The following is a 25560-nucleotide window of genomic DNA, read 5'->3' on the forward strand; positions in this document are numbered from 1 at the left end:
TGAATAACAAAGGTCTTACACTCCTTTGTGTTAGGCCTAAGGCTGCTGAACCACACTACCACAAATAGAGCACTTTGGGTTTACATTGAGCCATGCATACTTCTGGGGAAATCTCTGGAATCTTTGCACGATATAACCACTTAGTGGTATAGCATATAAAGAGCCTGCTTCCTACACCCGGTCCATCTCACGCAGCTACGGATTGAGTCCAAGTCTTCCAGTCACCAAAATCAAAATGCTATGGCCCTGGCCCTCAACTGTCAACTCCTGATGCAGCCAGGCCCACTTGCAGCCACAAACCACTGAGGTGAGCAAAGCACAAGCCATCAAAGTGATATATCTCGAGCTATACTTTACCATCTTCGAAACAGCCACACATCATCAGGCCCACAAATATCTAAATACCTATCCCTAAATTACTGCTCTACAACGGCACATCCCTTTCAGTTCGGGGACTCCCACTCTGCGCTCCCTTTCTTGAGTGATCTCTCCTTGCAGAAGCACTGTACTCTGACCCCTAGTATACACCTGCCTAAGCTCTTGCTCCTTCCTTCAGACTTTCCTATTAATCCCAGCTGCTTTAAGCTTATTAAATCAGTCAGGGAGCTGGGGGCATTAGGTTACATGGGATGGTTGGTGATCCGGCCAATTTGGTTCTTTCAGGGGTATTTGGGGGTAAGGAGTGACCATGGAATCCAATAATTGCCTTTTTACAGTGGTATGAAGGTTCAGTTAATGGACCTCAGTGGGCGGCTTCTTTGGGTGGTTCATAATACTGACGCCAAGATGGATCTACAAGATTTGCTTTTCCTGAATTTAGGGATTTCACCAGTTTTACTTCAGATAGCCATCCGGGGGAACAGTCTGCTTGTTGCTAGGAGGCGATTGACAGGGTTCGACCAATCTGCTCATATGAACTATTCAGCGATTCGGAGTCAAGTCCAGCTAGCCAAGTGAAAAGGATGTGGCAGAGCTAACACTTATGAGCAGATTGACAATAGATGGAGCAGTCTAGTGATAATTTTTTTCCAGTGTGAAGGGGACAGCAAAGATACCCCCTGGACATATATGCATGTCTAAAAGGCTGCTCTTCAGATTCTTAATGTGGTGGTTAATAAAAGTTTGTTTCCAGTACTGGTGGCCTGTTTCCGAATAGCTGCTACACTCGTGCATGGCTGTAAGGAGCTTAATTTCCAACAACACAGTGATTCAACATTACCACACTCCACAGGATTCTCAATCCTAGCCATGCACTTAAGGCAGAGGAAAATCCACCATTCTAGTAGCTTTCCTCCTGCAACAAGTGGAATTTAGGGTCAGAAAATGAATCAGATGCAACATTAGCGATTCAGGATATGGGAATTTGTCTCCAAGAGTAATTTATGGCCGACAAATATTTTCTGAAACACAATCTTAAATTTTATCTTTAAGAAGAATGGTTGATGACCACAAAGATAACAGACTGTGTGGAAAGTATTTTTTATTCAATATTACTTTTTCTGAACAACCACATGGAATCATTCACTCGTTTTCGGTGTCCTGCAGTCAAGGCTTCAATTGTTTGAAGGTCTGTTGAAAAGAGAAATAAAATTACAGTTATAGAAAAGAAAAAAAAAGAGAAGTCAAAATCACAAGAAAATCTATTATTTTACAGAGATCGTTTGCTGGTTTGATACGCGTTTACCACGAGTCGATTGTTACAGTGAAGTGAGGAGCCACAGGATGTGGCATCACAGTAGAATCACAAAGCAACTACAGGGCATGAATGTCTTCAGTCTACATTTTTAAGAGGTGCAAAAGAAAAAACATAGCCCCTTCAGGAGACCCAACAAATGATATTACACAAACCAGACAGGTTTTTAAAACTTTAATATGAATCCTTAAAGACCCAAGAGGCCTGCATGGGGTCTAGTGCATAACTTAACTCGTGGAGAAGAGTGTTGTGGAAGAGAGATTTGGACAATCGGAAACCGGAGTGAGTACAAAAAGAGAAGGGGGATGGCATACATGTTTAAGAGGGATTTCATGTCTTTATTTGCAGGAGCCATCTGCTTAGAAACATCCAACTGATATTTAGCATAAAAATAAAATGGTGTCCCACTTAATGCAGCCTGCCCCCTTCTACCAAGATGTTTCCCAGCACTTACAGATTACTGTGCAGCATACTCTGACCTGCTCAATGCAGCATCACACCTTAAACCTAGACTTGATGGCGGTGTATGGTGCAGCCTGCTTATTTTTTTCCTACAACACAAGTTTGGACTTTGACGTGACAGGAGCCAAGCAGAATTTTAACAAAGTAAGGTGGTGACTGCAAGGGACTACGTCGAAAGTGCACTTCACCTGCATCACTGGATTAATCGGCCAAGGTATCCACTGGAGAAGTACAATGACAAAGGCGTGGGTGTTTCATAATGCCTACTTGTTGCGGCAGAAACACCTTAAAGACATTCTTGGAGTATAGAAATTCACCTTTGGCATACTAAGGTTAAAGGAGGCTAAAGCAGGTGCTCAGGCCTTGCACCAAACCGTTTTGATACTGCTGACCATAAAAGAAAAGCCTGGATTTATTGGTGGTCTTAACATTGAAAGCCAGGGTATGCTTTCAAGCAGGCATGATGTACAACGATGGGGCAGCGCAGATAACCACTCAAAGCACCATCGGAGCAGTGTTAACTAAATGTGCTAAGCCTAATCCAAAATGGCCCTTCCACCACTGGTCAGGGCTTCAGAACCTAGGTGTATTAGGATATGAACTTAAGAACTCCACCGTGATGTAGGGCACCGTGCAGAAAGGCACCAACTGTGATGCTTGTGAATGGATCAGTTGATAAAAGCTGTATTGATCGCCATATCAGGTCCTCAAAAAATAAATATGTATTTAAAGTTCTTGTAATGAACAGCCGCACAGGTCGATCAAAAATCACGTGCTTGATGCAAAAAAATAAAAAGGAATATGCTACTTACCAGTATGCATCTGTTCTTGGCATGTAGAGCTGCAGATCTACACACTTTTGCATAGATCGCCATCTGGTGTTGGATCCGGATGTTTGCACTAGTTTTTGTCCTGGAAAGTCTTTGGAAGTCACGAGGTATGACACTCCTCCTTAGGATCATAGTGCGCATGGGCATCGTCTCCATCCTTAGATTGTTTTTCGCCAGCAGGGAAATGATGGTTCTTTGTAATAAACAGGACGAGGATGCCCTTGTATAGTTTATCTAAATAAGATCATACTGGAACAGATAAAGGAAGCCGGGGAGGCAGGTGGGCGTGTGTAGATCTGCAGCTGTACATGCCAAGAACAGATGCATACAGGTAAGTAGCATATTCCGTTCGAGGCATATGAGCTGCAGATTACACACTTTTGCATAGATTGTATAGCAGTCCCACGTCTAGCGGCGGCCACCATTATCTGCTGCAGTAGTCTGAAATAGGGTTTTGAGTACAGCTTGGCCTACACTGGCTTGTTGTTTCATTTGCACATCTACACAGTAGTGTTTAGTGAACGTATGTGATGTAGACCATGTAACTGCTTTGCAGATATCATCTAATGGAATGTTGCCTAGGAATGCCATTGAAGCCCCTATTTTTCTTGTAGAGTGGGCTCTAGGAGGAACAGTTAAAATGCGTTTTGCTTTGTGGTAGCACATTTGTACGCATTTAACAATCCATCTGGCTATCCCGGACTTAGATATGGGATCGCCTTTGTGTGGTGGTGAGAAAGAAACAAAAAGTTGTTTAGTTTTCCGAAAAGGTTGTGTTATTTCAATGTAATAGAGTAATGCTCTTTTAACGTCTAAAGTATGAAGAGCTCTTTCTGCGACTGTGTGGCTGCGAGAAGAAAACGGGCAACTCCACAGATTAAGGTGGAATGGGGAAATGACTTTAGGATTAGTGCGGAGAACCTTATTATGATGCATTTGTAAGAATGGTTCCTGAATAGTTAGGGCTTGTAGTTCACTAACTCTTCTTAGAGAAGTTATAGCCACTAGGAAAGCAACTTTCCATGTTAAGAATTGTAGCTCACATTTATGTAGAGGTTCAAACGGAGGACCCATCAGTCGTGTGAGCACGATATTTAAATTCCAGATAGGTGAGGGTGGAACTCTGGGAGGAATTATCCTTTTGAGGCCTTCCATAAAGGCTTTGATGGCGGGCACTCTAAATAGTGATAAATGTTGTCTATTTTGTAGCTATGCTGCTATAGCAGCAAGGTGTAGCCGAATAGACATGTAGGCTAAGTTGCACCTTTGTAGGTGTAGTAGGTAGGTTATGATGTGTTGGATAGACACATCTAGGGGATTGATGGTATTGTTATGGCAATATACCACAAATAGTTCCACTTGGCTGCATAGCAGGCTCTAGTGGTAGGGCGTCTAGCCTTCTTAATGACGTTCATACAGTCAGGAGGAAGGTTAAGGTAACCGAACTCTAAGATTTCAGGAGCCAGATCGCAAGGTTCAGCTGAGCTGGGTCTGGGTGTCTGATCTCCACGGTTCTGGGTTAAGAGGCGTGGTGAGAGGTGTAATCTTTGGTGCGAGACTATTGACAGTTCCAACAATGTGGTGTACCACGGTTGTCTGGCCCAAGTTGGAGCAACTAGAATTAGAGTTAGAGAGTGTTGCTGTAGTTTGCGCACCACCAGTGGTATGAGTGGGAGAGGCGGAAAAGCGTACGCAAATCTGCCTGACCAGTTCATCCATATCGCATTGCCTTTGGATAATGGGTGTGGGTATCTGGCGGGGAAGCTAGGGCATTTGGCGTTTTCGTGGGTGGCGAAAAGATCTATCTGTGGTTACCCCCATATCTGAAAGTATGGTTGGAGAACTTGTGGATGGGGTTCCCACTCGTGAATCTGTTGTGTTTGATGACTTAACAGATCTGGTATGGTGTTTTGGACTCCTGGGACGTGTTGGGCTAAGAGAAATATATTCTGAGGTATAGCCCACCTCCATATGTTTTGTGCTAGCTGGGAGAGCTGCAGAGTGTGTGTCCCGCCTTGTTTTTGGATGTAGTACATGGCTGTCATTTTATCCGTGCGGACTAAGACAGCCTTGCCCAATATTTGTTTTTAGAATGCTTTTAAGACTAGGAATATGGCCAGTAATTCCAGGTAATTGATGTGGAATAACTTTTGTTGAGGTGTCCACTTGCCTTGTATGGTGTGATGTAGTAGGTGAGCTCCCCAGCCGGAGAGCAATGCGTTCGTTATCATGACAATCTGAGGAACTGGCTCTAGGAACGGTCGCCCTTTGGAAATGTTTTTGGTGTTCCACCACTGCAGAGAGCGGTGAGTGCAACACCAGATCTGTTAGCGGACCTTGAGCCTGGTTCCATTGTCGTGCTAAGCACTCTTGTATGGACGCATCTGGAGTCTTGCGTGAGGCACTATGAAAATGCAAGAGGCAATCATCCCTATGAGCTGCATGAACACTAGCTGGGAGAGTGATGCGGCTGAAATTTGGGTAGGAGAGCGAGGATACTTGCTATCCTTGCTGGACTGGGATAGGCTAACGCTTTTAAGGCGTTTATTGTGGCGCCGAGGTATTGTGTGTGAGAGGGTTGCAGATGAGACTTGGTGTGGTTTACTGTGAACCCCAGGTCGTGGAGTAATTGGATAGTCGTGTGAGTGTGACGAACACACTGGTTGTACGAGCTGGCTTTTATGAGCCAGTCGTCGAGGTATGGGAAGATGTGAATGTGTTGTCTTCTTAGATGGGCTGCGACTACTGCTAGGCACTTGGGGAATACCCTTGGTGCTGCTGTGACTCCGAAAGGGAGTACTTTGAATTGATAGTGCTGCCCGTCCACTACAAACCTGAGATATTTTCTGTGAGCAGCGTGCATAGGAATGTGGAAATAGGCCTCCTTGAGATCTAAGGTGCCCAGAAAGTCGCCCTGTGAAAGTAGAGGGAGGACTTGCTGAAGTGTGACCATGTGGAAGTAGTCTGATTGTATGTACCTATTTAGTGGTCTGAGGTCTAGAATAGGTCTCAGAGAGCAATCCTTCTTTGGTATAGAAAATATAGGGAGTAAACTCCCTTGTTTTGTTGGTGCAGGGGAACTGGTTCTATTGCATTTTTTTGTAGTAAGGAAATCACCTCCTGTTTGAGGAGTGACAAATGGTCTGCTGACATTGGACGTTGTTTTGGTAGAATGTTTGGGGGGGTAGAGGTAAGTTCGAGACAGTAGCCTGATTGCACTTTTTGTCGCACCCACCTGTCTGTGGTGATGTTGGTCCAGACAGGAAGGAACTGCTGTAGTCTTCCCATGACAGGAGTGGAATGGTCCGGGGGAAGCGGAGGGAAGTCATTGGGCAGGGGTGGAGGCAGAGCGGGTGTTGTTGGTCTTGCCTCTGCCCTTGTTATTGTTACCTCGGTATCCTCCTCTGTGGTAACCTCTGGTGAAGGTGGATTGGGTGGGAGACTTTTAGGAGGTGGATGGGGTGTCAGATGAGTATCCCCTGGAGTTGCCCCTGTAGGATGAACGACAAAAACAACGTCTGGGAGCTTGCGATTGCAAGGCTCCCATTGATTTGGCTGTATCTGTTTCCTTTTTCATCTTCAAGGGACGCATCAACATTAGGGCCAAAGAGGTGTTGCTGGTCGAATGGTTGATTTAGTATAGAGCTTTGCACCTCAGGTTTAAACCCCGAAATGCGTAGCCACGCGTGCCTGCGAAGGAGGACGCTTGTGTTCACTGCTCTGGACGCGGTATCTGCTACATCAAGAGCACACCGGATAGAGGTATTGGTGATAACTTTACCCTCTTGTATTAGGTCGTTGGCCTTCTGTTTGTATTTGTCCGGGAGGTGTTGGAGCAGGGACTCCAACTCATCATAGTGAGCCCTATTATATCTGGCTAGCAGGGCTTGAGTATTTGCGATGCACCAAATATTAGCTGCCTGGGACGCTGTTCTTTTGCCAGAGGCGTCCAGGAGTTTAGACTCTGTCGGGTGGAGGTGCATCCCCTGTTGTCTGCGAATTAGCCAGTTTCCTAGCATTTGAGGCGACCATGGAGTCTAATGGAACAGGGCCCCTAATGTAAGCTGGGTCTGTAGGGGCAGCTTTGCATTTCTTCTCAATTCTAGGGTTGATGATTCTAGTCCTGACAGGGTCTTTAAATACTTCTGTAGCGTGTTTAATCACCCTTTTAAGCATTGGCAAAGTGGATGTGGACCTTTGGGTGGTGTCGAAAGTGTCTATTAAAAAATCATCTTCGACTGGATCTGTATGGAGGTCGACCCCGTGGTACTGGACAGCTCAGGGTATTAGCTGATTAAACCCCATGGTATCTTCTGGTGAAGGCCTAGAGGAGTAGATGTCTTCTTGTGGTATATTAGGGACATCAGGCGTATTATAGTCATCCCATGGGTCAGGGGAGCCTGAAGGACTGGGGTCATCTATTGGCATGTTGTTGTCACCGTCCCCTGTGTCATCATATGTGTAGTCGTCATCTACTGGTGGAGGGGATGGCGTAGGAGACCTAGGTGGGAGGGGTGGAGGAGGAGGTGGTGGTAGTGGAGAGGGTACCCTAAGAGGTGATGTGGCTATATCCCTTCTTTTAGGTGGTGGAGCTGGTGCAGGCATGTTCAGTGGTCTTTTTCTGGAACTGAGAGTCAATTGACCGGTTTTAGGGTCTTTAAAGTTTTTTGTTGAGGGTCTGGTTGAAAAAGCTCCTCCATAGAAGTTTGGGTGTTCGGTGTTGGCATCAAGGGCTTTTTCGGCTCTGGCTGCTGAGCTGTTTTGGGCTTGGAGCCATGCGATTTGTCGGTTTCTGTGTGTTTTTTCGGTGTCGATGTCTTTCGGCTCCGAAGAACGCGAGTCCGAACTTTTGGGGAGTGGCTTCTTCGTCGGCTCGGAGTGTTTTTTCGGTGCCGGGGAGTCACTAGTTGGAGTCTTCGGTCCCGAACGCTTCGGGGTTGAAGTAGCAGTCGGCCCGAGGATGGGTGCGGCTTCTTTTTTCGGTGCCGATGATTGGGTTCGGGCACCGGTAACAGGCACTCGAGCCCGAGTCGCCGGAAGGCTTGGTAGGCTTCTTTGCCGGGCCCGAGGGCGGGGCATGGGAAGCACTGTGTCGTTATGCACCTGAGCCCGAAGGCGTGACCGAAACCTTTGTTGTTGTTGTAGGGAGTGGGTCGGGGGTCGACGTCTGTACTTACGACCCGTTGAGCTGGAGTCACTTCTTCAATGTCAGAGTCATCGGCTTCGGAGGCGCTGATGAGCTCTTCTTTGACCCGCTCCTCTGGCACAGACACCCTCGTGGAAGATGTCGTCGGGGATCTAACTCGACGAGCGAGCCATGGTCCATCCGGGTTCGACGAGCTCGAAGGACCATGGCTCGCTCGTCGAACCCGGATGGTCTTCGAGCGGAAGGAGGCTCAAGCAGGACAGTCTCTGGCCTCGTGCTCGGGAGAGAGGCAGATGTTACACACCACATGCAGATCGGTGTGGGGAAACTTCGACCCACATCGAGGACACTTCTTAAATGGCGTCCTTTCCATGACCCAGATGCCAAGGCTCGGGTCGGCCCGAAGGCCTGCTTCGATGACCGGAATGGAAGATTGGTAGAGATGCGCGCCGATTAGGGGTCACGTTCGAGAAAACACCGTCGAAAAGGTGAAGGATTGCGCATCGAAACTGGAATCGGCAACGGTTCCGAACTGGAGCGCGAGAAACACATCCGAACCCGATGGCGGAAAAAAACAATCTGAGGATGGAGCCGATGCACATGCGCACTATGATCCTAAGGAGGAGTCACATACCTCATGACTTCCAAAGACTTTCCAGTACAAAAACAAGTACAAACATCCGGACCCAACACCAGATGGCGATCTATGTAAAAGTGTGTAATCTGTAGCTCATATGCCTCGAACATATGTATATCTGCTACCATCACAAGACACATTTCTGAACTTTGATCAAAGTTAAGACACTCTAGCCCATTCCCCAGGCTTGAATGCAGGCAATCTAGAACAAGGCAAAAACGTTTGCTTAAGGAGCTTTCAAGAACTAGAAAACATAAGAACCATGGGCCTAAATGAGCCCTTGCAAGAGAGGCTCGCCTTCAGATTAACAAATGGATAAGGCAGTACAGCGACAGGATAAAATACTTACTTGGCCCATTCGACGTTGAGGATCAAGTGATCATAACCAAAGCCAGACACCCCGGCAATAGCCCTGGCAGCATCTTCCCTGCGGTGGAAACTGATGAAGGCAAATCCCTGAATAGAGAAAGAACAGAGAAGGAAGAGGTCTTAATTCAGGACATTGATAAAAAAAATAGCAAGCACCCAGACGCATACTCAGTTTGTTAGGCTTTGAAATGGTAGACTTCTGTGCAAAGTGGACCGCAACCCACTTCTATAAGCACTACTAAGGCATAAGCAGCAAACACGTAACACTGAAGAATTTGATACTCGCCCCTGAACTCTGGCAGACACAAGAAATTGGACATCCTAGCATGTGGAATCTGAAACAGAGTCTGCTTTCAGACCCCATTGTCCATCGTCCACTCTCATTATTGGTTCCTTGGGAGATCTAATAATATAGGAGGAAATCACTCTAAGGCGCACTTTTAAATGCTAGGCATCCTACCATGCAAGCTAGAAGGCTTACTGGGAGGTACCTTCCTGCCAAATATGGATATTTTGTCCTGTCTACCTGCAGTTTTAAAATCTGCAGCAGTGACACTACACAAGTAGACCGGATACCATGTTTTCCTGCTCACCCTAGTGGATAGCACAATATGGTCTTCAGGTGACAGGTGACATTTAACTTTTCATGCCATGGGTGTATTTTCAGTGCCATATACTATAGTCCTAAAGTTCTGTAGGTCAAATGGGAATCAGCCAATTTTTTCATGTTGTTGGAGATGAAAACTCATTGTGCAGAGCTCAACTATCAGTCAGCACAAAAATGGAGGTGCTCACGCAAAAAGAGGGTTTGTTTAACCATAAAACTACTTATAAAGTGCAACTACACCTCAAAGACAACTGTACACTACACAGAACAACAACATCGGAACATAACACTAGAAAAAGAACAGAAAAAAAGAAGTATTCAACACCCCACCACTGTAAGCTGTCCAGATTTCTCCTCTGCAACCTTTGTGAATGGTTGCTGATTACCTACCTTTGACTGTCCAGTGGTCTTGTCTTTGGCCAGGTAGATTCGGGAGATGGATCCAAAAGGCCGGAACAGCTCCTGCAAGTCAGTCTCTCGAGTGTCCTCAGATAAGTTGGTGACTCTGATTGTAGCATTATCATCAGCTGGGAGAGGCAAAAGATGGTTAGCACAGGCTGGCCACAGATCAGACCCGAGAGGTAAAGTACTTCTACACTGCAGAATTGAAGACAGATACAAACTCTTCACATAACGTCACAAAACATGCAGTCAGGAAAACGGTAAAAAAGGTAGCTTAGACAGCTCCGTCACCCAAATGCTTCTCATATCACAACTTTATCTAGGTTTTGAATATGCTCTGCTTTGCAATAAAAACATTTTTTTTTTAACTAGGCAGTTCCCAAGACTCCATTTTCAACCTTGGGGCAAATAGGTTGCTTAATAGCATTGTTATAAACTTGGGAGTGCAAACCGATACACTCACTTGCAACAGCCATTGGATGATCAAACCACAATGATCTGATAACATGTGGCTGCACTGAATAAAGTAAGTATTTGGTTGCATTTACATTGGGTTCAGAAAAATGCTGTGAATGAAAGGACGAGCAGACTGATCACATTTATTCTCGTTCCAGGTTTATGTTGTGGAGTGAGAGGAAAGAGTTTGGAGGGGACTCTACTTTAGTTGCAGTCTAACAGTCACTTCTACAGTTAAACATAGCATTATGGGAAGTTGTTCACAGCAACTCCAGTAGACCCAATCTACGCCGCTTTAGCTTTAAATGGATTTTTACAGATTATACTGGTAGGTGGGTGCTAGATTGTTTCTTCAGATTACCGACAGAAGGATTATTTTAATTGTAAATTTAAACTGAGAGGAGCTAGAACTGAGTCCCTTCACCGGAGGTATACCTCTGCGATTTGGCTGCATGGACTCTCCTCGCCGGGTGGCCCCGTCTCGCAGACTGGGAGGTACATATTTTCCTGTGGTGCTACTCTTTGCAGCTTGTGCGGCATCAGGTTCTGCATAGAAATTAACACAGTTAAACAGGACATACATTAGTAGTGGATAAATTTATTTAGGTCTGTAGTGAGTTGATCATTGCATCGGAAAAAACAACTTTAGACACAGACCTCCACCAGGAACTTTCTCCTTGTCTCCAGTAGTTAGCCCCAGCTGATCTGCCAACTCTTTCTGCATTGGGCCCAAAGTGTCCTTGTATGGACATCGTGTTGTCCAATGGTCACCCTTGCAGATACGGCAGGACACAATCTTCTGGCCCTTCAGCTTATTCATCGGGTCCTCATCCTCCTGAGGGTTCAGGTCCTACATTTAGGATTAAAAAAGCCAATTAGATGAGCTCGAGGAGATGGAAGCTTAGGAGAACAATGCCCATTTCCTCAAAAATCAAGGCCATTTAGAAAGGTCTAATCTTACACAAATGACTGCTCTAAGACTTCCTTTATTGCTCTTACTCTTCGACAATCCGTGTTAGTAGAATTAGAGGAGGAATTTCTCACCTTGAACACATACAAGTTCAACAGAAGCTTTGGGGTAGCAGATGTTTTATGATAACGGAATCTTCCATATCTCTCTTGTAAGTAGACTACTAACTACTCATCCTGCTCCAAAGCGTGAAATATTCTCCAACGGTCGTCAGTGCAATACACATTGTGACATAAAAAATACATGTTCCATACAAATCAGCCCAAATTGTATGATAAACCTAAAGCATTAACTCTTCGGGGTGTGCCTGTAGGAGGCTCATAGCCTCGAAAACTAACATTATCAAATGTAATGTTAACTAATAAAGCGTTCAATATGACATTATTATTTTAACAGCTGTTTAACTGGCATGCTAACAAAAGTAAAAGAAATGCTGCAAAAAGGTACCTTCCATTCTATCTTGCAAGGCCATGTATGGAACAGATTTGGACAGTAGATAGAAACAAAGTTAAATACATTTTCTTGCCTTTTGGACATATCTCTGACTGAGACATTGTTCATTCTATATTGTGAAGATACAAAAGCTGTAGACCACCTTCCCCCTCCCCATAGAGAATCATTGGACAGTATGCTATAAAGAGACCTGATGATTGGAGAGTGGCAGACATAGATTAATTGCATTAGGAAAGATGCTGGGGCGCCATGATCCGTCTGCAGGCACAATAGCTTTCTGAGGTATGCAGGAATAAGTGTATGGCATAAAATAATTAGCGATATTACTATTCATTCAGCCAATACAACCACCATGAGGTGAATTACAAATCTATAGGTGTTAGGGAGGGATTAGACACATTTACTACACGTAGTAGGGATGTGTAATGTGAAATGTGTTGGGTTTCCCTGATGGTCATTCTTAATATTCACCTTTTCTAATGCTAATCAAAATGACTGCTGAAGTTACCATGATACCATTATTCGGTCCACAAGGTTTATACGCTACATTTTTTTTTTATCCTGTTCTTGTAGGTGCTACTTCTACTGTCCTGGTAGGTAGCAAATCCATGACATGGAGAGTGCTGGATCTTTATTATGGTGGACTAGTCATAGTTACTCTTAGCTGAAAGAGTCAGGTACAGCAATTTCCCTAAATGCAAACCATCATCATCTTTTACTGAAAAGAAGCTCCAGATTAAAAATATAAAACTGTCGAATGAAGCCACGCTTTGGATGAACCCAAGTTACACAAATTTATCACGATATATAATGGTGTCTGAATCTACTCTACCTGTATAATTGGTAAGCTTTCTCAGCTTGAAGAATACACCCAACTTTGCTTAGAGGAAATGCTTCTATTAGAGAATATTTTACATCACAAAACTTTTGATAGGAAAAAACGTATCCCTTCATTTAAAAAACTTGATAAAGTTCAAAGATGTTTAAGATTGCATGGTTGGCAAAGAACCTTTGCAACTGCACAGCTCTATAATTCAGGCCGATTTGGAATGTTTTTTTTAATTAGATTAAAAAAAAAGAAAATTGATTTAGAAGAGTGCATAAAACATTTACAGTATTCAAGTACAATACAATGTGTACTTCCCACTTAACGTTTTGATAAACATGAGAACTGTAGGCAAAGATGAAAAGGCTGATTTTCCACTATTCTCTATAAAACTTCACTGGCTTTTACTCTACCTCTTTGCTGCTGATGAATGTCATGAGTACATCGTCGCTGACCGTGGTGGTGGCAACATTCGGTCCAGGAGGATCAAACTCAGAATTCCCAAACTTCTTCCAGTTCTAATGACCCAAAAATAAAGAAGGAAAAGGAAACATTACTAAACTGCACTGCTTCCGAAAAGTACATTTACATCCCAATGTCTTTGATCCACATGCCCACTTTCCAAGGGGAGTTAAGAGTATAAGAAGTAGAGATCAGTGTTCTGCGCAACAGATCATGCTGAAGTCCTTCAGCTTATCCCTGCCGCTTGGTCAAATTGTTCAGAGTAACTCAGCAAAAAGACAAACTGAAAATATGGAGACAAAGTTTTGGTACTAAAGCTGCAGTATATCTTATGCCACCCTAGGGGACCCACACACAAATCCACACTGACAGCCATTGCAGGCTGCATGACATAGTGCAAACCATTATGTAAGTCACCCCTTCAGCAGGTCTTTGAGCCACTAGGCAGGGAGTATTATATTTTATGTGAGGACATATCTGCTTGGCTGGTATGCAGGCTTTTTTAATCTTCCTTTTGCTTTATTTCCTACAGATACAGTGTGTCAGTGTACAATCGTATGTGTTAAATATCAGGTGAACACACATTAGGCGTGCACCCCATAGTTTCCTATTCACAGGATTCTTTAGGAGTGGTACGCACAGGGATGGCCCTCGCGTAGTCCTGAATAAGAGCTTTAGTGGAAAGCTCGAAACATGTCGACCCAGTACTAGGGACACCATACTCATTACAGTTAGGTCTTTCCCTAGTATTAACCCCTGATTTTAAAACATACCGACTAGGAGCAGAATAAAATATTAGCTCACTAGCTAGGTATTTTTAACCTGTTTTTCACACTCCACATCACTGCACCACACATTTTCCAAAAACGAAGTGCTCCTACGTAGTTCGCAAGTCGCAGCATGCCTCAATCCGCAGCGGATTGAGAGGACCCCAATGATTAAGTATGCCACCTAGGGGTAACCCTTGTGGGTGAGGAGACTCTAGAAAATATTTTCTCTTTCTGGAAAGAGGGTTTTTCACACATGTTCAGTGGAATCCCTGTTCTTCCTATGGTTAGGTTTCTAATTCCGTATTTTGTGGAACTGCATTCAGTAAGGAGGGTGAACCTAACCTCTACCTCCCCCCGTTTTTTGTTTGACATACCTGCATGAGCAGATTGAGGTAATGACACAGATATGGCCCTGTGATGTCTAGTTCTATTACTAGATATTGCAATTGAGCAGGGAAGCTATGTTAAGGTATGTACTGGGCACTAGTCCAAATGAGTTACCTAGCTACATAATGGCTTCAATGAAACATATGGTGTTTGGTATCAAACACCTCGTATTACTAAACTCACACCGATTCCAGTGATCGATTTATTGATACATACACCCAGGGAATGCCGTAGAGGTACCCCATAGACCCTACTAGACTTCTAGTGTGCTGGCTGGCTCTGACCAGCCTGCCATCACAGATACACTTCTGACCTCTAGGGGTGAAGGCCTAGGCTCTCAGGAGGTCAGGGACAAAACCTGCTCTGGCAGGAGGTGTTTACACCCCCTTCCAACAGAATGACCTGTAAATTGGCATTCTAAGGCAGAGAGCTTCAAAAAGCCCACCACCTTTGGTATGCAAATCTTGCTTCCCTCAGAGGTGAGGGGATGCCAAACCCCCTGACCAGGGCCCATTTTAATCCTGACAAGCAGGAACATTAGTAGTCGGCGAGGCGTGTCCACCCTCAGGCAAGTTCCACCTCTTAGGTCAGCCATGTGACGTGGATACAAAAATGTAAAAGTCTACCATCGTGGTGATGGAAAATTTAGGAACTCTGAGACAGGATTATGCCCACTTCTCACAGGAAGTGGGTCATATTGGGGGGGGGGGGGGAGGGGGGGGGGTGTAAGTAGCCGATTGGCTACTACCCTACACTCCCCTAACACCCCTAAATCTAGGGAAGCTCCTGGCACCAGAAAAGGAGATTCCTGCTGATCTAAGGAGGAGGACACTGAAGAGCAGCAAGAAGCAAGGACTGTGGAGAAGGAACTGACTTGGCGTCAACCCTGCCAGCCTGTCTGCTGTTCGACAAACTTATGCCAAAGTAGTCTCGTCCTGCAGCTGATGTGCCTCTGGACCTCCGCAAACCTGACACTGGGAAGCACCACTGCACCTGTGACCCCTAGCCCGAGTTGAAGTTGGCCTACGGTGCCAGCGTAGTCTCTGACCCCCAGAGACAAAGACCACTTGGGTTTGCCTTCAGTGGACTTACCGACGCAGCATGCAGCCTCCTTGTGCACTCTACATCAAGTGCCTCCGATGACGAAAACCCACCGCCTTAGAACACCTCTGCACCCAGCCGCCCTTGCCTGCGGAGAAGGGGACCGAAGGTGTGCCCACGTCCCTGAGGATCGTGAGACCCGTGCCCCCTTGTTGGGTCACCCTAACTGGTCTCCCAGTACCAGCTTGAAGCCTCTTTGAAATCTGACCATTCCCCATTAAAGTGAATGGGACACCAGACACCATAACACACCTCTGAACCCGGACGCCCCAGAGCCTCCTGAGGTGACCTGTTGGGAGTGGCCTTGGACCTTGCCCCATACTCACCTTAAGTCCAGGAGATTGGCTCCGTAAGTCGCTGTTAAGTGCCTGAATAGAGTTTGCCCCCATCGGATAATATTGGGCACTTGACACTGTATAGCACCTCTGCACCCGGATGGCCCTGTGCTGCCCCAGGTGACCTGCTGGTGCTGCCTTGAACCTTGCACCATTCTCGCCTTAAGTTGTGAGTATTTGTCACGTAAGTCACTGTGAAGTGCCAGTATGCATTTTATGTCTTTCCTCAATAGGATAACATTACCGCTTCAGAAATCAATTTTTTAAAACTGTAAAAATTCATAACTCAAAAAGGTACTTGCGTACCAGATTCAGATGATCATGGTATCTAAATTTGTATAAAAGTATGCGTTATTTTTATAAATTGGTGTTGGATTTATTTGAGTGTCTCACTTACTGCCTTTGTGTGTGTAATATTTGCTTAGCACTTCCCTCAGACATGCCGTACTGCTAGTCAGCACAACCAAAAAAGGGAGCATTTGGGTGTCATTTGTGCCTCTGTAATTCCATTGGTGTTTGCCTGGACACTTTACACAGTGTACCTTTTTTTGGTCCACTATATAAAGAGCCAGATTCCTACACCCACACCTATTATGGAAGAGCAGGGACCGGGATAAAGAATACTCTTGCGCCTTTACATCATTGCTCTAGTCAGATTTTAAGCGCTAAAGTTACTACAGAAGCTCCTGAGCTGGATCAGTGTTTTGCCATTATACAAACATTTGGTTATTTTTATTTCAAAAACTTGTCAGTACAGCCTGAATTTAAAATAACCATTTTAACAGGTTCAGGAACAGACATACACTGCATGATGGCTAGTCTGTGGAACGTTCTAGATGCACACATGACGATCTGAGAGAAGTCTCATTAAAGAAAAGAGATGTCCTTGAATGAGGTTTAAAAGACACCTGAGAGTTTGCTTAAAACTACTCAGATACCCTCTTCTTTCAAAAATTATATCTTTGCAGTGCCCATACACAGGCTACACATAAAACAAGCTACTTTCCAGATTCTATAAATAGCAATCTATATGCACTGCAACAGATAAAACAGACACCACGTCAAATAGTATTTTGATTAACAGAATGTATTGGTTGATATTTGTGGACATACAGAAGGGTGCACCTCCTGGTTTTTGGCAACCACCATCAAGAACTAATTCACAAATCTGGTGGATGCAAGTCCAAGCAAACCTTTGGTGTGACCACTGAAACAATCACAAGTTATTCTTTGAAAAGCACACAAAAGCTGTTGTAATGGCATGTACATCAGAGCACAATTACATATAGCCACAAGGCAAAGCAGTGGAGTACAGATATGATTCAGAGACACACGTCTGGCGGGACCAACATTATCAAAAGAAACAATTTTCATCTGGAGTGACTTGAACTAATCTTCCAACCTACAAGATGGATTAAATTGAAACAAGAAAGAAATATTTATGTGTAATGTACGTAAACAGGAAGTGCTTAAAGGCCAGCGAGGTGAAGAAGAAACCCAATGCAAGACAAGCGAGCAATAATTGTGTGAAAGAGTAAAATCTGGCACCATGTAAGACCGGTGTTAAGAGGTTTGTCAGAAAGTGTTCCTAAAGATTCAAAGGCATGTGACTTTTGCCCAGTAATTTCCATAAAATATTACATAAGACGTGTGGTCTTGTTTTCTCACAACCACAAAATCAACACCAAATGTTCCTCTTAGCTATGAAGAGGGCTTGAGCAAACGGCACAGTTTCACAGTTGGTCAAAGGTCCATTGATTCTATTTCAGTAGGTGATGTATGGGGCTGGCATGCAGAAAGAGCAATCAGCTTCAGCAGAAGCCTGAAATAGACCATAACTGTCCCAGAGATTAATCCAGATTGGCGAAATCTGAAGCTCAGTAGTAGGTCTCCTGTGGTTGTCTCACCACTAGACCGAGAGCACAGTGGCCCAAGGAATAGAAAAAACAAGGCTGCACATACTTCTGACTGAGTCTCTGTTGCAAAAAGAGGGGTAACAAAGGATCGTGAAAGGGGCAGTATGACACAGGGAAGCACAAACGGGATTATGCTTGGGTACAGTCATGAAAGGAAAGTGTGCTGACATCAAAACAATTTTCTTTTCTCCAGAAAATTACAGAACCGATATCCGTTTGGTAGAGAAAATGGCCCAGCTTCTCGACTTTGACGAAATGCTATAAATAAATGCATAAAACAAAGGCCCAGTTTGGGAGAAAAAGAGAAGAAAATCATTCAAATACACGGAGAGTTTGACAACACTAATACTAAACTTACCTTCCTTCTTGCTACAGATTTGGAGGCCTTTCTCGTTTCAATTCTGAAGGTGCGGATAATCTGCAAAAATAAAGAATTCATTTATTAAAAAGAGGTTGGAAGGCGACTCTTGCAAGGAGGGACAGACTGCACGACATTTTAAGCGATTCAATTAATTTTGTTCCTTAAGGAGAATTTTTGGCAACAGGTCTGAAAACATGTTATTCTATGGTTTGAAGAGCAACACAGAGCAAGTAGACTGGGTTGGACAAGGAAAGAACCAGTATATAAACTACCAATTAATCAAATAGGCAGAAGGTTCGAAATACTACACTGGAGCAAATGAAATAAACAAAAATCACATTTTAATAAGTTAACACTGGTGTACATGTGTGCTCTTCAATTAGTCTTTTACATGCAACAAGGAAACTCCATAGCAGTCAGTTCACTTTTAAACTTTGAAGACGTGCCTTGTCCTTCAAGACAAGTTATCAATGAAGAAGCATGGACCTTTCCCCCAGTACCTCCCAAATTCAAAACCAATAGGATAAATGGAAAGCAGAATATGATAAAGTGACGAGTACAGATATAGCAAAGAAAATATTTATGAGAGCATTTTGGATAAACAAAGAGATGGATTGATGAAAAGGCCATGATATTTACATACTGAGCACCATGACTACGCCAAGCACTAAAAGGTCATAGCCTCACCAAGCTTAAATCAGAAATGCGTTCATTATCTTTTTAAAAGACAGGTTTTGGACAGACAATATTATTAGAAGCATTAAATCAAGAAAGCTGGAGCTCTGTGGGGGAATCCGGACCTCTTTAATTGCCACCATGTAGGATCACTTGCAGGATGATGGTTTATTAAGTATGCAAGATAGTGGTAGTAAACGCTTAAATTAGTCATTCCAAACTTTCAGAAATTGCTAGTGACTTGCCAATTTTCATCTGAACTAAGCAATGGTTGCAATTTCTAGATTAAAGTCAAATCTGTCTTCCTCAGGGGACCATCTTACAAAGAGAGCTGTGGATTGCAGACAAAGGCATTTTTTCCTGCAAGCCTCTGCTATGCAGCCTTGAGCTACCATGGATTTGAGAACAAAACTACGTATCAGACTCACCTTGAACTTCTTGCCATCCTCATCTGTCTTGTAATCTACAACAACCTTATGGTTTTCATCGAGAACTATTTTTGGTGCATCCACACCTGCAAAAAAGCAAGATAAAGTAAAAAACACAAATGATAGTCTGCATGGATGTCCTGGAAACAAACCTACCCGATGTGTACATAGATCCTATAATAAAGATGCCAACTGCACTGCAAAGCAGCAACGAGGAATGTGATACCCATTGAAACATTTCTACAACAGTCTTTTCAGAATCCTGAGATGTTAGTAACAACCTTGCTTATATAGAAAACGTACTACAGCATTATTTACTCACTGGCAGCTTTCAAAATGTCACTACCTACAAAACCCCAAACAAAAGCTCTAGTACTACACTGGCCTTCATATTCACCTTGTAGACCTAACTCCCAAGTTACATGCTTTAAAATTTCCAGGAAAAACAAAGGCATCATAAAGCCTGGTTAAAATTAAATTAATAAAGTGTTGAATGGGTTCGGAGAAGCACCATGTCAGGCAGAATACACAACCCAAGATCATAACAAAAAGCAATCTCTGGCCATTTGTGAAGGAATTACTGCAATCAAAACATTCTTAAAAGAAAGAAGAATCTAAAGGTTAACAAGGATAGTGTCAGGACTGCTGGTCCTGCCACAATAACTCTCGGGTGCCGGCAGAGGAGTATCCCATTCCACACTAGAACGCTTTGCGTTCTAGTGTTCGGGATCACTCCTTGTGAGAAAGTGGCTCTGTATATACTGTTCCCTAATAGGTACAGGGTGTACAGAGTCCACAGTCCCCCAGGGTTTGACAGAGGTTAAAGTTGGATATAACCTTACTCACTAAAGTGGTAGCTTGGTTGAGCAGTAAGGCAGTACCAGAGGACAGTGTAAAGCATTTGTTGTACACACTCAGTCAGCAAATGGTCTCACACACTCAATAACTGAACTCTAGGCCAATAGTTTATATATAAAAAAAATTATATGTTTGTTTTATTTTAGAACCAACACTTGGATTTAAAATATACTATCTCAGCATGAGAGGTTTCATATAAATACTTTTTTTGTAAACATGTACAAGTGGTTGCAATGGCAACTCTATTTTAAACACAACAATGCATTGAGCTCAATGATAAATTCAAGTTATTTTTAACAGATTACTTTTTAGATTACTTTTTGAATTCCAGGACTGGATCCTAGATTCAGTCCTGGGTCAGTATTCAGAATCAAGTGATGGAAGTCGACTTAAGTACTGTAGTGATTTTTAAACAATATTTAGCTATTTTAAAAGTTGACACTTAGAAAATATTTCAGAGAAAACAGTCAATGATTTCCTATGGAAGAAAATGCAGGTGACAGGTACAGTATGTTCTCGTTACTTTTGTAATCCAGTACTGGGTGCCTAGACTCAGTACTGGGACCTTTATCCAAAATAGGTAAGCAATTACGTTTTCAGATATCATACGATTTTTGAAGAATATTTAAAGATTGCAGAAATCGACACTTAGAACAAATTTCACAGAAAAACAGTCAATGGTTTCCTATGGAAGAAAATTGAGTTAAGGGTAAGTACAGTTGTAGAGATTTTTCAGAGTCAGTGCTGGGCATCAAGATCCAGCACTGGGAGTTCACCTAGGAACAGGTAAGTAAATTCGTTTTTGCCACTCGGCTGAATTTTGGTGAATATTTGAAGATTTGAAAAGTCCACACTTGGAAGAAATTTCAAGGAAAAAGCCAGTCAATGTTACCCTATGTGGAAAATAGAGTTTGAGGTTTAAGGGTAAGTACTCGACTGGCAGAGTTGAGGTTCTGGGCACAGACTCAGGGGTCTCCCAGGGTCAGGTAGGTACAGTTGGTTCACCCTCAGCGGCTCTAGGGCGGCCGGGTGCAGAGAGAGTTAGGCCCAATGTTATCCTATGAGGGATAGGGGGGCCTTGTTTGGTGGCTGCTGTCTGGCAAGCCACGCGGCTGTGGGAGCTGGGCTCCTGGTCACTTACTCAGGGCAAGTGGGGAAGTAGGTAGGTGTAGAGTTTTCACTGCCAGGGCCACTCGGGCGGCTGGGTGGAGAGTGCTTTTGAGCCTTCGGGCGCTCAATGGATTTCAATGGGATATCTCCGGTTTGGAAAAAGACTGCAAGCTCGGGGACGAGGACTCTTCAGGTGCCACCACCACTTCAAGAGGTAAGTTGGAGGATAGGTAAGTACCCTGGGATTGGACACAGAGGGCCGTGGGGTGCCTTTTGGTGTCGGAAAATCTTACCCTCTGTTGATCGCGGTTGGGGTGGCACACTGTTCTGAGGCTGCAGGCTTTTTCAGGATTGTCGCGGGGGGTCCTTGGGTGCCGCACTCGGGGTCACAGTCGCCGTGGGGTCGTCCTCGTGGGTTTAGTTCACATCTGCACCGGCCAGGCTGGGCCAGAGTGGGCTGGGATCGCGGTTCCGGGCTGCTGCCAGGGGTGAAAGGTAGGTTTTGAGTAGAGCCTCTACTCATGGGAGTCCCAGGGAATCAGAGTTCAAAAGGTAGCCAGGTCCTCCGGGGTTTCTGAGGTTGCTGGCCACAAGAGATGCTGCGCTGGAGCAGGATCAAGGGTCGACAGGCCGGTAGGGCTGGGGCCAAAGCAGTTGGTGTCTTCCTCTTTTTAGCAGCTGCAGGGCAGGTCTTTGTTCTTCTTGTAGTTTCGAATCTGGGGAAGGAAGGTTCAGGATGCCCCTAAATACTAGATTTAGGGGCGTTACAGGTAGGTGAAGGGCAGGGGCCAATGGGTCCCTGTCCTGGGGTGGGTACACCCCCTATCCTGCCTCTCTCCTGTGGGAGGGGGGCAGGAGCCTAGTCCTGATTTGGCAGGGCTTCCCATCTTCAAGATGGCGAGAACCCGGAGATGTGCTTCACCTCGCCTCCCCCAGCTGAGGGGTGGGGTTGGCAGGCGGGCACATCCCCTGTCCTTATTTGGGGTTTCCAGCCAAGCTTCCCGCCAGAGTGGGGGATTGCAGTGGCCTGGGGAAGTTCACAGAGGCGGAATGCCTTTGAAGCTTCCCCCTGCCCATCCTGGGGGAGGAGATTTAGCACCTCGCCCAGGATGTGCATTGTTGCAGGCCCAGGAGAGCAGGGGCTCTCCTACCCAGGGGTCCAGCAACAGGTCTGCTGTGTGGCAGCCTAGGCAGCCTCAGAACAGATGTGGATTGTAGGTTTAGGATTCAGGGGGCCTCTCTAAGATGCCCTCTGTGGTGCTTTGTACATTAAATCACACACTGGCATCAGTGTGGATTTAATGTGCTGAGCAGTTTGATACCAAACTTCTCAGTCTTCAGGGCTGCCATTATGGTGCTGTGGAGTTCGTGTTTGACAAGCTCCCAGCCACATATTCTCTTAGCTGGCAGCACTGCACTTACAGGACCCAGGAATGGACCTGGGTACTGTAGGGGCACAGGGCTCCTGCCTCTGTGTCCACACCACTGGCATAGGGCACCCAGCTAGAGGGGTGGTTGATGTATGCCAGGGCAGTGTAGGTTGTGGGCATGGCACTCAGGGATGTGTGCCATGTCGACTCTCTGTTTTGTCTTGTATCCAGACACTCAGCCTGCAAGAACAGTGTGTGTGTGTTAGGGTACAGGGACTCTAAGGGTGGCACAATGAGTGCTGCAGCCCTTAGAGGCCTTCCCTGGTCACAAGGCCCTGGGTACCTAGGGTACCATTTACCAGGGGCTGACATGTGGCCAGGGTTTGCCAATTTGGGTTTTGGATGTTAGGCAGTTTTTAGGGAAGGAACACAGGCCCTGGGCACCTGATTGGCAGGAGCCCAGGGCACAACAAGGAAAAGTGCATCAGCTATTAGGCGAAAAAAAGGGGGGGGGTGTTACTGCAACAGAAACCCACTTTCTTACACTCCTCACTTCCGGGTACTCTAGATGGGCTTCCGCTGCCCGGCCAGGTGTCGGCGTTCCTGCTCGTCATGTCTTCCTCGTGTCCCTAGGCGTTTTCTCGAGTACCTCAGTGATTAGGTCGCATTCCTCCAAGTCGGCTCCTGCGGTGCTGCATGCCTGAAATCCTGGCCACGAGAATAAGTTGCAGCCTTCACAGCCATAAGACGATAACAGCGCTCTTGCGCTGCACATGAAATGCCTACGATTTAAAAGTTATAAGAAAACAGTGGTTCTGTCGGGTATAAGTAAAACAATTGCTTTATCGAAAGGATGAGTCAAGGAGAAAAGGGGAATCAATCAAGTTAACCACACAATCTTAGAAAGCAGATCAAAAATCAGGCTTGTTTTGAAGAATATAATGTCATTTTTTATATATAAATTACATCATTTATATAGCAGAGCACAAATGGCATTAGAAATGCAGGATTACCAAGGTAATAAACTGTAAAGTGAGTCAGTGAATTTGTGACAGAGTGACATAGGTGACCAAATTGTGCATAATATATACAGTGGACAAATACAGAACTTTGTTATATGTACAATATGTAAAAGAAGGGCCAGTATCGAGGGCAAACAAGGACACTGTTTCATGGATAAGTCAGAAATTATATGAAAAACAGGTCTCGCACTGGTCCTAGCATTTTCCGTCGACGTTTCAACCCAAAAAGTGCGACTTTGAATCGTCACGCAGGGTCTTCATCAGGACATTAAAATACACGTAGGTAACCTAGCCGTAGGTCTAGGAGGGCCTGGTAAGGAATTGTTCGGAGGCGCAGAGCTCCTCATCAAAAGTGGTCTCTTAGGAAGCTAAGATCAAATAAATGAGGACAAATCCGGTGAAAAATCGCGTCGGAGCCGTTCAGAGATTTATCTTCTATTTGGTTTTGGGAAAAAGAGCGGTAACGATTCGCGCTGCAGCAGCTCCTGTCAGAGTCGGGAGAGGCTGCCGATTTAAAAGTGCCATTTACCAATCTGTTGGGAACCTGGCCCTTGGAGATTCGTTTTTTCCTTTGCTATTTTCTATCATTTATGAACTGCGCCACAGAGTATTCCCGAAAGATATAGGAATTCTCTGTCATTTCTTCCCGACTCCAAGGAGGGTTTAAGTAATCCTCAAGAACTGAGCATGTGTTTAAGTTATTTTGAATCAATTCTTAAGGAACCAACGCTCTTATTAAGATACCTGTTTAAGTGTTTCTAATAGTTCTTGGTGGGTGTTAGATTTCTCCCCTTCTTGATTTCTGTTCTGTACTTCTAGGTGTGCTTTGAGATTTCTTCCTTTCCCAGACAAAGACTATCACCACATGAACCACTCTATAATCATCTAGCAGAAGAAGGAAATGTCTAGGTAATAGACAATTACACATTTTGTCAACTGGTAGTATTCACCGGTTATATATTTCTCTATACTTCTCTTTTCAGGTAGGGATTTTTCCTGGTTACTTGGTCCTGTCCATGAGTGGGGAACGACGTGGGACATTTTCTTTTCATCCCTAATTTCCCTTCTTCCCCTGGAGTACTGTGACTAAGTTGGGCACAGCTGTGGCCTAACGAAGTCGGGACCTCTCTTCCTTGCATGGCGTTCCCGCGGAAACGCCAGTCGAATCTGACAGATAGAAGTAGATTTTATAGATGAATACTCCAAAAGCAGATCCCAACAATGAGGCAAAACCGTGCCAAGAAGCTGCGACAGAACTTCCAGATCCTTCAAGAAAGCCAACAATATACAAGTTAAGAGATTCTGAACATTCAAATCACACAAAACTCAAGAGGTAAATGTAATGCTAGTCTTAGCCAAACACACAGCACACCTATCCTAAAGGGTAAAGATTTACTTAGACATGAATTTAAAATAACTTTTATAAGCATACACCTTACTAATAGAAAGCTTCCTCCTATTCTGCATTTTACTTCAAAAATCTAAACTTACAATTCCAGATCCTAACTAAGCCTTTGGACAGGCAGTCGTTCATAATGATGGTCAATAATGACTCTGGCTCCAAGGGTGCTTTGGAGCCAGTTCTGGCTTGAATTGATTTAATCATTCCAAGCTTTGTGATGACAAAAAGGTGTTGAAGGAACAGTCATGTAAAGAAATATTGCACCTATCAGCCGCCTTCGACACTGGCTGCAACTCGACAAGATGGAGGTCCTCATCCTCGGCTCCACCCCCTCAGCCTGGGACGACTCCTGGTGGCCGACCGAACTGGGAGCAGCACTGACACCCACTAACCACGCACGCAACCAGGGTTTTATCCTCGACTCAACACTCTCCATGGCCAAGGAAGTCAATGCCGTCTCGTCCTCCTGCTTCAACACCGTCCGCAAAATCTACAGGTGGATCCCCACCGAA

The 25560-nt window shown here is 44.7% G+C and overlaps 1 protein-coding gene across 1 annotated transcript in view; it reads right to left on the minus strand.

Annotated features, from left to right (window-relative positions):
* Positions 1-1463: 1463 nt before the first annotated feature.
* EIF3G (eukaryotic translation initiation factor 3 subunit G) overlaps positions 1464-25560 on the minus strand; it is a 38351-nt gene continuing 14254 nt past the window's right edge. The window contains exons 3-10 of the mRNA XM_085600771.1: positions 19287-19372; positions 18181-18240; positions 13265-13369; positions 11260-11452; positions 11038-11148; positions 10135-10271; positions 9118-9224; positions 1464-1569 (exon numbers count right to left, since the gene is read on the minus strand). Coding sequence (XP_085456897.1) covers positions 1554-1569; positions 9118-9224; positions 10135-10271; positions 11038-11148; positions 11260-11452; positions 13265-13369; positions 18181-18240; positions 19287-19372 — 815 coding nt within the window. The 3' untranslated portion in view covers positions 1464-1553. The remainder of the gene's footprint in view (positions 1570-9117; positions 9225-10134; positions 10272-11037; positions 11149-11259; positions 11453-13264; positions 13370-18180; positions 18241-19286; positions 19373-25560) is intronic.

This window comes from Triturus cristatus, chromosome 4_2 (genome assembly GCF_964204655.1).
Source record: "Triturus cristatus chromosome 4_2, aTriCri1.1, whole genome shotgun sequence".
Classification (NCBI taxonomy): Eukaryota; Metazoa; Chordata; class Amphibia; order Caudata; family Salamandridae; genus Triturus; species Triturus cristatus.